The sequence below is a fragment of the Periplaneta americana genome, chromosome 11, assembly GCF_040183065.1.
Source record: "Periplaneta americana isolate PAMFEO1 chromosome 11, P.americana_PAMFEO1_priV1, whole genome shotgun sequence".
Lineage (NCBI taxonomy): Eukaryota > Metazoa > Arthropoda > Insecta > Blattodea > Blattidae > Periplaneta > Periplaneta americana.
Genome location: NC_091127.1, coordinates 177186825 through 177200046, shown reverse-complemented (window position 1 = coordinate 177200046; position 13222 = coordinate 177186825). Strand labels below are relative to the sequence as shown.

The window sequence follows — 13222 nt, the reverse complement described above, 5'->3', positions numbered from 1 at the left end:
TTCAGAAAACACTCGAATGCATTCATGCAGTAGGATCCAGATGTTCGTATAGGAATTATCCGGCCTAGTTTCACACGTGCAAAACAGCTTTCATCTTGAATTTAATTTCGCTTTTAAATTATGTTTCTTGTCATGATATAATTATTTCGAGGCAAACATTCTTTCAGCTCAATTAAATTACATATTACTGTTGATAAGTGCAGCGCTCATATTCTAACAGATTGAATGAATGAATGAATGTTAGCCATGATGTCTCATGTTGGGCACAGGCCTCCTGTGATGAGGTTAGAACCCCCTCGACAGGGATGGCTCAAGTGTAGTCGCTTGGTGAGCCAATCCACGCTAACAGATTACATCTGATTTAATATCGTAGAAAACTTTTAGCCTGCAAGATTAAGTCAAAAGCTAAAATTTAATAAACTGTGATGTATAGTTATATAATCACTCATACAGATATGACAAATCATAATGTATAATGGAAAATTGAATTTTAGTTTGAAAATGATGAAAACAAATAAAGATATACAGTGCAACTCCACAAATAGACGCTCACTCTCGTATGCTTCACGATACAAGGTAAGTCAACGCATCCTGTCCCGTGCTGCACAGGGCTAACCAGTTGAACCAGTGCAGTAGTGTGCAGATACTCGTACACGTTGGCAGCAAGGCAGGGAACAAAAAATGTGTACTTATGTTGAAGCAGAAGTTACAAATATTGGAACGGTTTAAAGAAGGTGAATCAATCAGAGCCATCCCTCAAGAATTTTACATTTCGATCAGAACAGTGCATAGGATAAAACAAAATTCATCTAATTACGAGGCATTCTGTAGTGATTATAAGAGGGTTTGTTATTATCAGTTGATTGTAGGATGAAAATACAGCTTATTTTGTGTATTTCCTAAATTTAATCAATAGGGATGATCTATGTTCTCTCTTGAAGGTTATACACCATTTTAAAATAATTTAATACTCAAACACAACTATTACATGAAATGCTCAATAAGTTTTTGTAGCTTTATTCTCTTCAGCTCTAATCAGCAATAAAAAAAATGCAGGTTACCAGGCGACGATAGAAAATAAAAGATGCGAAAACAAATGAATGAGGTGTATAAACAATTGAATGCTCTTTCATATTCAAGTATAAAAATATAGGGGATGCCATTTGAAATTTCGAAGTGGGAGTGGCTGGAGGTGGGAGGTGAAATCTAAAATGCAATTAAGCCTTGTTTAAGACTTCCCCCTTGATATCTAAATTTACGTGTTGTTTTGGTTTAAATTGAATTCAGTTAATTAACTAGTTATTTGGAGTGGGAAGCTTTGAAATGAAAGCCCCGTATGTAGGTATATTTAGAGAGTTTTTCCTCTAGAAGTTTGTTTTATGTTTCAGATGTATCACGTAGCCTAAATATTATACTTAATCACGGATTTGTTTTGTTATATATTTTCCATATACTACAATATATTATTTAAAATTATATACGTTAATTATTTATGTTTCGGTCCACACGCCATAAAAACAATGTACAGCCCTTATGTTTACCAATGTCCGCAGTACTTCGTAGAAAGACAGAGTTCGTACCTCGTCTCGCACACGGACCATTGCTGTGTCTATTTGTCGAGTTCCACTGTATCTGAAATCAGCACTTAAAATTGGTCAAAACAGTCGCTGTACATAAGAAAACAATTTTATATAAAAGTTTGTGTATCAGCGAAATGATCACACATTATAACATTTCCTAATTTCAGGCAACTTAACTTCATAATATTATTTTAATATTTATAATTAGCAAGAATTTCAAAAAATGTGTCGCTCTGCCCATGGTACTGCTATTCCTCACTCTCATAAATATGATGGATGAGAGGAATCTGGACAAAGACCTGCATGACTGTACTCTTGTATGCAGCAAAGGCTACGTTAGAATGCTCCCTCAATCATTAATAGCTGCTATGACAAGCGGAAGATTTCATGTCTAGAGCAGAGACATCATGAAAAATCAAACACAAAGAGACTGCAAGACAGCCACTTATGTACAAACGGAAGAAAGCTAATGCCAATTAGTACAACTTCTCAAATTCTCCGTTAAGCCTGACACTGAAAACTTACCGGTCAACGACTAATATGACCAAAATTCATTTGTGGCATTTTCAATTTCTCCAAGCATATGTTATAGGTTTTCCTTGTTCAGTTGGGTACCATCGCAGCGTCGTTGTTATCTAGCATTGAGCTGAAGCGAAAGCTGCGTAAATCTTGATGAAATCTCCTAAACTGAAGTTTCAGATGAGTCCATCTGTTGCCTAGTAGTCTAACGACGTGAATTTTGTACACCAAAGCGTCTTATAAGTATTATTTTTCGTACGATACGAAGTCTGGAAAAAGAATAGTGATGTAGCAGGAAGTCTATTTCGAGAAATTCACGAAGATAGGCACATGGTTTTAGAATACATTATTTCCGGAAGATGACATATGGCATTGTCTGACCATGTAGGCCTAGAGTGACTTCTTCTGAACTAAAGAGTGAATTCAATACAACCGGAAATGATAATAAAATAAAATATAATATAATTTATACTAAGAACAAGACATTGCATATAATACAGATTTACTCGAATTCAGAATACCTTAGCTCCATCCCACTTGTCATCAACTTTTAAAGTCGCAAGCTATGTCGTACGCAGTAAAAGCCATAAATATGAACTTCTATTAACAATTATGTCTTCATTGTCTTTGCTGTCGAAACGATATTATGCTTATGGTATAGAGAAGCAAAAGATCTGATTTCCGAGATTGTTAGGTGACTATTATTGGAGACCCTCGCTGCACCAATCATCTACGACAACGAATAGGAATAGCCATCCAACGTGGAAACGCAGCGAGTATTTTGAGGACCTTTCCAGAGTCGATTACTCTGAATGAAAATTTCTTCATTTGAATATCGGATGTCATAATTCTCAGCATCTTAGTATAATTATTATTATTATTATTATTATTATTATTATTATTATTATTATTATTATTATTATTATTATTATTATTACAGTCAAGACTACCTATAATAGAGAAGCGGCTAAGGACTGTCATGGTGCAATAAGACTTGAAAATGGACATTCAGGTGTATTTGTTCATTGATGTAATAACTATGATATTATGATTATTATTATTATTATTATTATTATTATTATTATTATTATTATTATTATTTTCCAATAATTGTGTAATCATTAGAATGTATAATAATTTTATAACTAATAAAAGTATTATTCGTAAACAAGTGAGGGTGTTAATAAATACGTGTTGGATATAGACAGAAGTACAGTAGTTAATTTAACGTAACATATAATACTCAACTGTGGTATTAATTTACAAATGGATCCAATTTCTGTAATTACATAATATTTTTAATTTATTAAGTTTATTTATATACAGGGACATCATTTTATTTTTACTTCAATTTTTATTGTACCTGAGTTTTTGAATGTACTTCACTCCCACCCCCTCTTCTAGTAAACTTCCAACCGTTCACGACACGGAGCCGAGGGCGCGTAAGCAGTACTGAGTTAGTGAGTATAGTACGTTCCAGAAATATGTTCGTGTTTTCCAGTGACGAAAGAGCTTTCAATATTGAATCATATTTTCGCACAAGTACTGTCGTCCGTTTGCCTAGGTCACATCCCGGTTTCCCCCAACTGCTTCTGTTCGCCCCTCTGTAAAGTCTAGTAGCTGGGCTATCTTAGCTCTTTTCTGAAAACATTAATTTCTGTTAGGAATTGGACGTCTACGTAATATTATACAACTGTTTAAAGTAACTTATATAAAAGGGTCTCGTTAAATAATTAACTGCCACGTGATTTCCCCACCCCCCTTTCTACGACCCTGCGACAAAACCACTTGAACGGACAGTAGATAGCATTTCTGAGTAATTTTATCTTTTCGGATCGGGCAGAAGTGAAGATTAAATTTACAGTACGTAAGGTACTCTTTTATAGAGTAGGTACAGAATTATTTCAACATGAGTTACTCGTATGAAGGACGAAACTGGTAATTGGAATTAGGTACAATAGTTTATAGTGTGATAATATGCACATTAGAACTGAAGCCTGTATCGAAATGAACTGCCACCATTTTCAAAAATGTGTTTAAATATCCATTGGGTATGATTATTTTTCAATTTAACTTCATTCTCTATATTGTATGCTAATGTGCTATAACAGTACAATATACATTGAATAATTAATACGTCCGAATGGATAGCTCACTTCGTGAGTAAAACACTCATTATTAATACTGTACAGTATTTTGATTAAACAAAAACCTAATGAAAATTATCAAACTCAAAATCGCGACATTTCCTAGTTTACATAAATGGATGAACTACTTTTCTTCCCTCCTATACCTAGTAGAGTGATTTGTATTTTACGCCGGTATCATCGAACTCCAGTTGTGGAAGGGGTAGCAAACGGTGTTTCCTGTTTCAATCGTTAATAGAAAGGTATAGCCAGGTTAATATTAAAAATGTTAGTAAAAATAAAATCATGTCCCTCTACAAGCTCTAACATCTGTGGTCATATCACGTGTCAGGATCTGTGGGTATACCAGCAGGCCGTTGTTACTATTGCTGAGTTCCTGTTTCTGCTGTAGATGGCTTATGTTCATGTAACTGATTTTAGATTCTGATTAATGTTTATGATATTGGCGACTGGGATGGTAACGAATCATGGTATGTACTGTAAATTTACAATCCGGTATTTGCCTTTATGACTGAGGTAAACGATGAACAACCCCAGTCAGATTGGCCGGCCACGAGGTTTGAACCCGGGACCTCCCGAATACGAGTCACAAACGGTACCTTCTGCGCCAACTCGCTCGGTATAATATCGTTATTAGTTACACTTCGAACAACTCACTGGCGTCATAATAATGTGTGAATTGTTTTGAATAAGCATAAAATTGCATTGTTGTCTTTAAGCTAGGTCTCGTGGAATGAGGAAGAGATTATGAAGTATTAATGAGAAGGCTGTGTGGGTAGTATTAATACAGAAATGGAAATAAATATCAAAGTTTTATTTCAAATTGCAAACATCCTCGTAATCCTCACGAACAACATTAACGTTTCACGCAATTATAGGGATTCGATTAATCATATGTTACATTTTATGTAATTTAGTTAACTGCATACATAATAACTGGTAATGTATCTTATAACCTTAAATATTGTGCAACACAGACAATTTAACTTCACTTTGAATTCACTTATTGCTAAGGGAACATAGTCTAATATTCATACGGTATTGTATATTCCTCCTCCATTCCTCCATTCACTGTTTGAGTCGCTTGAGAAACTTCTTGCCCCAGCAACTAAAACTTACCCTAGTGCAAACCCTAGTAATGCCGCACTTCGATTATTGTGACGCTTTGTTAAGTGACCTAAGTTCTGAATTGTCAGTCAAGTTACAGCGAGCTCAGAATATGTGCGTCAGATACGTGTGCAACATCCGACGATATGATCACATATCACCGTCCTTCGCAAGTCTCTCGTGGCTCCGACTTAAAGAACGCAGAACTTTACACTCTTTGTCTTTACTCTTTTGAATTCTGCACACCTCAACACCAAATTACCTTTCGTCTCGTGTCTCTATCTATACTCTAACCACGACGTAAATACCAGATCACTTATCTGTGGCACGCTAAATATACCTCTTCATAGAACATCTTGTTATTCCTCATCTTTTACAATATCCACCTCGCGTCAATGGAATTCCTTGTCACAAAGTATTAGGGGCTGCAAGACAACAAACACCTTTAAGAACAGCTTAAAAGATAACCTTATTAGCATTTCACTCCAATCATACTGATTTAAACTATCACTGACTACACTGTTACTTTTTTCTTTAGACATCATCCTGATTGTGCTGTATTTTCAAAATTGTCTCATAATAATCTCTTTCTATTATCTAATATCATTTGAAATATATTAACATTCTATGTATTTTAGTTTAATTCTGCTACACAGTTTATTTCAGTGTTTAATTAATAGTTCATAGTATTTTGTTGTTTAACTCGTAAATAACTCTTGTATACATGTAACTCTCATCTAAATCAAATTGTTGAATTCTTTGTAAGTTCATGCATATGTATATACACTTTTTGCTGGTTGAGTGGAAGAGAAGGCCTTACGGCCTTAACTCTGCCAGCTAAAATAAATCATCATCATTATTATTATTATTATTATTATTATTATTATTATTATTATTATTATTATTATTATATTTCACTTTAAGCTACTTAGAAAAATAACTGACGAGTCTTTGCAAGGAACACAAGACACATAAATGTAACTTTAATAACGAAAACGGTTCAATAATCTTTACAGTTAGCCTTATAATTCACTTCACTATTGACTTAAATTGAAGTCTGAATCAGAATAGAACTATTTGGTGTTATTCTTAATATACAACTTAGATCTACACTTGCACTTTCCTTCAATTCACTAAAAATGTAACCAATATTTAAATATTGTGCCATATACTTAACTACTTATGAGAGATATGAAATAGTAAAATACGGCAACGTTTACAATCTACTAAAAATTTCAACCAAGTTGTAGGCCTATGTCAGTGGCGGTTCCTCGGGGAGGAACATTTTTTCTTCTTTTGAAAATAAATACCAAATGAAATATATGCCTTGAAATTCGAGGAAGATTCGATAATTTTTAAGTTCACAGCTATAGGAAAACCTCGGTTGATGGAGTTCTAAACGATGCGCACTCATGTGCTACTAGAAAACTGTGAGAAAGCTGCGAGATTGTTTGTGTGGAGGAAAGTCAATCCATTCCTCCTTTACTGCAGTTAACTAGACAACAGCGCACTAGCGGACAGAGAAAGAAGCAGAGTTTAAAGCAATTAAATGAACGGATAGGGAGGAGATCCTCCTCTGATTCAACGCATGGGCGGGAAATAGAAAGCAACTGGTCGTGCAGCAAGCTCACTGCCGCTGCCATCTAACGATGCTGCATTCCACCAGACTATAACACATCTAGGAGGAGGCACAATAAAAACAGTTTTAACGCAAATCTACGAAATACACCATATAAACTTTTTTTAAATTATAAATCAAAATATATTATTCATTGCACTTCATATAAGCTACTATTCATGCTTTGAAACTTTCGAGGATATCTGAAAGTTGAAGTTGGGTTTATATAAAACAAAGAGGAAGTAGTTCTAAGTTAATATCGCAGATCTTTTTGGCCTCTGAAATTCACTTCCACTCATTGTCTACTAGACAGGACAACAGCCAAGTTGTCAGTTTTGTACAAATATATTTGAAATTGAAAGTACTCCAAACTACATTACTTTTAACATAAAAAATTAATCGGCCACCGGAACCTTTGAACAATAATGGTAATATGACTTTACAAGAACTGACATTCTTCAAAAGCATGTGATACGGAACTTGTAAAATGTACATGTGGCAACACAGACCACGTGGGTGGCTGCAGTGTTCTCGCTTTCCTAAGAGATTATTTCCCATTCCCATTTCCGCTAAACGGTTCCGGTTACGTGTTAGTAGCTAGTCTCTTCCAACACGTGTGATGCTATAGTGTGCGCGAAAAATACTGCGAGGTAAATTTCCTTGTAATTGTTAATTTGTGCAATTATTCAACAATTAATGGAAGTGAAAACATATTTTGGACAATTTATGAAATTCAGTTTACAAGGACAGATTACTGCTATACAAAAGGGAAGGCCAACCCAAACACTACCTGGTGTTACTTGTATGCATGTAGGCTAATTTGTAGCATGTTTCTCTCAAGAAGGTGTCATTTTGCGCTGTTAACTTCTTTCCTCTAGGAGCCGCCACTGGCCTACGTTCTTTACTCCGGAGCTGTCACAATCGACAGAAGTAGGAAAATATGGCGCTACAGCATTTGTCAGTGGAAGAGTAAATTGTAGAGTGAGAAGTTTATTTCCACTGAGTAAACATTTAGGAAGTCTGTAAATACCCCAGGCTTCTTAGACGAGGCATTCAGTCTGCACGATATTGCTGACTAACGTCATTTGGCGATAGCACGTGGTAGTGAGGAGAAGTACATACGAGTATATTGCTGCTACGAGATGAAGAATCTGTTGCGAGGAAGTGATATTTATTTCACAATCGAACCCTTGTACTATGTGTCTAAAATACTTGGTTTAGCACCCTTTTCCTATAAAGAAAACAAAAATGGAAAGAAACAATACAGTTTTCGGTGCGTTGACGTAATCTCGACATTCGTGTGGCTAGCTGCATTTCTTGCCGGCTTACCGCTCCACATGGCACACGACATCATCTACAAGCAAGTTGGACTGCCTACAAAAATGTGCATTGCTCTTGATATCTATATAATATCCCTGTACTTGACCAGCATCACGTCATTGCTTTTAAGTGGCACCCTGAACAGACAGAAATTACCACAGCTAATAGAGAAAGTATCAGAAGTGGACGAAATTCTGTATCAGAAACGGGGTAACGATATCGTCTTCAAAAGATCGAGAGTGTACCTGATTCTTCAACTCGCAACTCTAGCAGTCGTCCTCGGATTTCTACACTGCTACAACATCTACAGTTTCTACAACGGCACTGTATGGGGCTGTGCTGTGACAATACTGGAAAACTTCAGCTTTTTGGTGAACACGTTGGTGGTGATTCAGTTTGTAGACTCCGTTTTCATGTTGAAGGAGAGATACTCCAGCATCAACAGAACACTCGTTGCTTCTGTCACGCCCTCTCTCGACGGAGAACGCCCAAGTGACGCCAAAGTGTGGTGCAGTGCAGCGGTCGCCGGTGAGTTAGGCGTCAACACAGATGTCAACAATGGTGAACTAGTCCGCGCGATCAGGATGCTTCACAGCGGCCTGCATGACGCTGTGCTGCTCATCGCCTCCAACTACGGGTTCCCGATCTTCATGACGACGTTCTGGATCTTCATGACGATCGTGTTCGTTCTGTACTACGGACTGTTCTCCTTGCAGGAAGTGCTCAGTTCTTCAAGCGCTGCTGAACAGCACGAGGTGATCCTCAGTCTGTGCTGGTGTGTATTCTGCATCATTCTTCTGGTTGTGATAACGCTGTCTTGCCAGCTCACTATACAGGAAGCAAACATGACTCCAGTTCTCGTAGAGAAATTGCTGCTGTATCGAAATCTGAGGCTTGACACTGTGAACGAACTCAAGGAATTCTCCAATCAACTGAGTAATATGAGGGTTGATTTTTCAGCTTGTGGGTTTTTCTCTTTGAACCTTTCGTTTCTGTACGCCATTACCGGTGTAATTTGCACACATTTAATAATTTTAGCACAACTAAATTAAACCATAATTTCAAGTTTGTACAGGGACATCATCTTATTTTTACTTCAATTTTTATTGTACCTGCATTTTTTAATGTACTTCACTCCCACCCCCTCTACTAGTAAACTTCCAACCGTTCTCCACACAGAACCAATGCCACGTATGCGGTCATAGTAAGCAGTACTGAGTTAGTGAGTATAGTACGTTCCAGAAATATATTCGCGTTTTCCAGTGATGAAAGAGCTTTCAATATTGAATCATATTTTCGCATAGGTACTGTCGCCCATTTGCCTACATCGCATTCCGGTTTCCCCCACCCGCTTCTGCTCGCTTCTCTGTAAAGGCTAGTGGCTAGACTCTCTTAGTTCTTTTCTGGAAACATTAATTACTGTTGGGAATTGGACGTTTATGTAATATTATACAACTGTTTAAATAACTTAAATAAAAGGGTCTCGTTAAGTAATTAATTGTCACGTGATTTCCCCTCTTTCTACGATCCTAATTTTATCTGTGCGGATCGGGCAGAAGTGAACATTGAATTTACAGTACGTAAGGTACTCTTTTATAGAGTAGGTACAGAATTATTTCAACATGAGTTACTAGAACGAAGGCCGAAACTGGTAATTGGAATTAGATGCAATAGTCTATAGTGCGATAATATGCACAAAAGAACTGAAGCCTGTATCGAAATGAACGGCCACCATTTTAAAAAATGTGTTTAAATATACATATTATGATTATTTTTCAATTTAACTTCATTCTCTATAGTGTACGCTAATGTGTTGTAGGCGGTATAATATGCACTGCATAATGAATACGTCCGAATGTATAGCTCAATTCGTGAGTAAAACACTTATTGTTAATACAGTACTATATTAAGATTAAACAAAACCTAATGAAAATTATCAAATTCAAAATCCCGATATTTTCTAGTTTACGTAAATGGATGAACTACTTTTCTTCCCTCCTATACCTAGTTAAGTGATCTGTTTGTATTTTACGCCAGTATCATCGAACTCCAGTCGTGGAAGGGGTAGCAAACTGTGTTTACTGTTCTGAACCTTTAATCCAAAGGTATAGCCAGGTTAATATTAAACATGTTAGTAAAAATAAAATTATGTCCCTGTACAAGAATGCAAGCTTTATATGTTTCTAAGTTTTAATTTTTAAGTTAAGTGATTCATGATTAATTGTAAACATGAATGACAGATTATTTTCTGTTTTATCATCCGATAGAAAGTCAGCGCAATGGATCGTACAGTTACGCAAGGTCACATGCTCTTTACCGCCCCATGTGGTTGGCCCGTAGGGGGAGGTCGTATTTACATTCTGTAAGTATCCATTGCCCTGGCTGTAAATGTTGGCTGTAGTGTACGCAACGGCGTGCAGATTTGTCTTTGCGTGGAAGTTACGATTGTGGGTTCGAGTCCTGCCTAGCGAATGGATTTTTCTTTGCCAATGCAATGCTCTGATATGGAGTCTGGTGTCGTGCTTACCCCACGTTACGAAGATCCCATGACTGTTTGGCTTCACATTGAAAAAAAAAATAAACAGGCGAATACAAAGCTTAGCAAGGACTGCAGCTCCAAAGAGTTCGTTTTATTACGATTATATATACAGTGAAACCTCTCATTTACTGACATCTGGGAGGTGTCCTTTATTGGGAGGGAGGCTCCCCAATCTAACAGAAAATTTATAATATGCATTATGTATCCTCTCATGCTTTAAATGAAATGTATTACTGTAGTTTAACTCTAAATACAGTCACCTGTACTACAGTAAATTCTTTGCAACTTTGAACTACAGTAGATACGACCGAAAAAGATAAATACAGTACTGTGCCATGTCGTTTCATTCAAGGTCTACAGTTATGCAGTACTGTAATTTACAGTTTTCAACTTAACCTTTACGTTCAGGTGCCATGACTCTCGAAACAGAACAACTGATTGAAGTGAAGAGAATAATCCTACTAACCCTATCATGTGTCGAATACAATTTCGCGATCGCGGAAACCCTGGACCCATCAGACAGGTTAAATTTCATGACTTTGTTTATCCACCCGCTTCCAGCTAAGGGGTAGCCGGCTGAGCTAGTGGTAGCCTACGAGACCCTTATTGTCTTCTTTCATGTTAAGGAATTTCTGTACAGTTCTCAAAACTATATTTTCCATTTTTGTAACACATTAGGTCTTGAAATCCAAGTTCTGTCCGCAGTCGGGAGGTAAAGCAAGCTTTAGGACTGTGAAACAGCTGTCCGTGTCCGTGTCTGAGAGTGTCCGTAAACGAGAATTAAATTTATCATTATTTCTATATTATTTCAGTTGGGACATAAAAATCTGTCCGTATATGAGGAGTGTCCGTATCTTGGGGGCGTCCGTAAGGAGAGGTTTCACTACATGTATATATACAGGGTGTTTCCGAATCGGTGTTACAAACTTTCAGGGATGATGGCGAAGGTCACATGTATCAATTTGAGATAAAGAACCCTGATCCGGAAATTACTGAGTCGAAAGTTATAAGCAAAAATAGATGTGTGGAAATTGAATTGTAATTTGGCACCACGTGCCCTCCTACCCTTAACCTTTGGAATAGTCGTGGAAAGATGGTATTGGCCGGATGTCTCCTACGTGGGTACTTGTACCGATACAATCTGTGAGCTTGTCTACTGTTCCCATTGGCTCATCCGTATTCGAAAATCAGGTCTGCTTATTCCGCTCTCGTGTACTCCTCCATTTCACTAGGACTGATCGACTGGACACTGCAACTTGTACATATACACTGCTGTCTACAGACGTACATATCAGGACCGACCATGTCCGTTACACATTACGCTATCTGCATTGCTTTAGTGTAGTTTCCTGTCCCCACCCCTCAGACAGCGCACTGAATGGAATACTGTAAGTAGACAACGTAAACAACGTCAGATGAATACAGTATGTGTAAGATGTACAGATAAATACACATAAATAAGGTGTACAGAGGAATAAAATTATTTCATTTCCACACAACTATTTTTGCTTGTAACTTTCGACTCGGTCATTTCCGAACCAGGATTCCTTATCTCAAATTGATACATGTGCCCTTCCCCATCATCCCTGAAAGTTTGTAACACTAGACCGGAAACGCGTATATATATATATATATATATATATATATATATATATATATATATATATATATATATATCACGTATATTGTACATATAAAATAAGAATAGGATTACTGTAACAATAGTCTCATACAATTTTAAAATAGTTGTTTCGTTATTCAGTTAAAAGTATTCGTTTTATTGTGTTAAATGCTGTGTAGAAGTTCCTGACGTTTAATTTCTTTGTCCTTGGAAGATAAGTACGAACGTCTATAGCCTAACTTTTTAAGAAAATAAAATATGGTATAAAATGTCCTTATTTCTGATCATCAAATGATTTCTTTAAAATGCATATTTATTATTTATGTAAACTTATAAATATAATACATGAAGATATGTTTTTGAGGCCGTCATGGTATTTGTTGACTAGGCTATGTTTAATTAAACGTATGTTCGTAGTATTCGGTACTCATGGACATGGAGGAAACACAGAATACGAAAGTGCACCCAATTTTCACCAATCATACTTACTTACTGGCTTTTAAGGAACCCGGAGGTTCATTGCCGCCCTCACATAAGCCCGCCATCGGTCCCTAATTAAGTAAGATTAATCCATTCTCTATCATCATATCCCACCTCCCTCTAATCCATTTTAATATTATCTTCCCATCTACGTCTCGGCCTCCCTAAAGGTCTTTTTCCCTCCGGCCTCCCAAATAACACTCTATATGCATTTCTGGATTCAGCCATACGTGCTAAATACCCTGCCCATCTCAAACGTCTGGATTTAATGTTCCTAATTATGTCAGGTGA

The 13222-nt window shown here is 36.7% G+C and overlaps 2 protein-coding genes across 4 annotated transcripts in view; one reads left to right on the top strand and one right to left on the bottom strand.

Moving 5' to 3' along the window:
* The window catches only part of LOC138709638 (facilitated trehalose transporter Tret1-2 homolog), a 614214-nt gene that overhangs the window by 145077 nt on the left and 455915 nt on the right, over nucleotides 1-13222 (bottom strand). The window lies entirely within an intron of this gene.
* LOC138708660 (gustatory receptor for sugar taste 43a-like) lies at nucleotides 8082-10787 on the top strand. The gene has a single exon (XM_069838746.1). The coding sequence runs from the start codon at nucleotides 8114-8116 to the stop codon at nucleotides 9341-9343; it is 1230 nt and encodes a 409-aa protein (XP_069694847.1). The 5' UTR covers nucleotides 8082-8113; the 3' UTR covers nucleotides 9344-10787.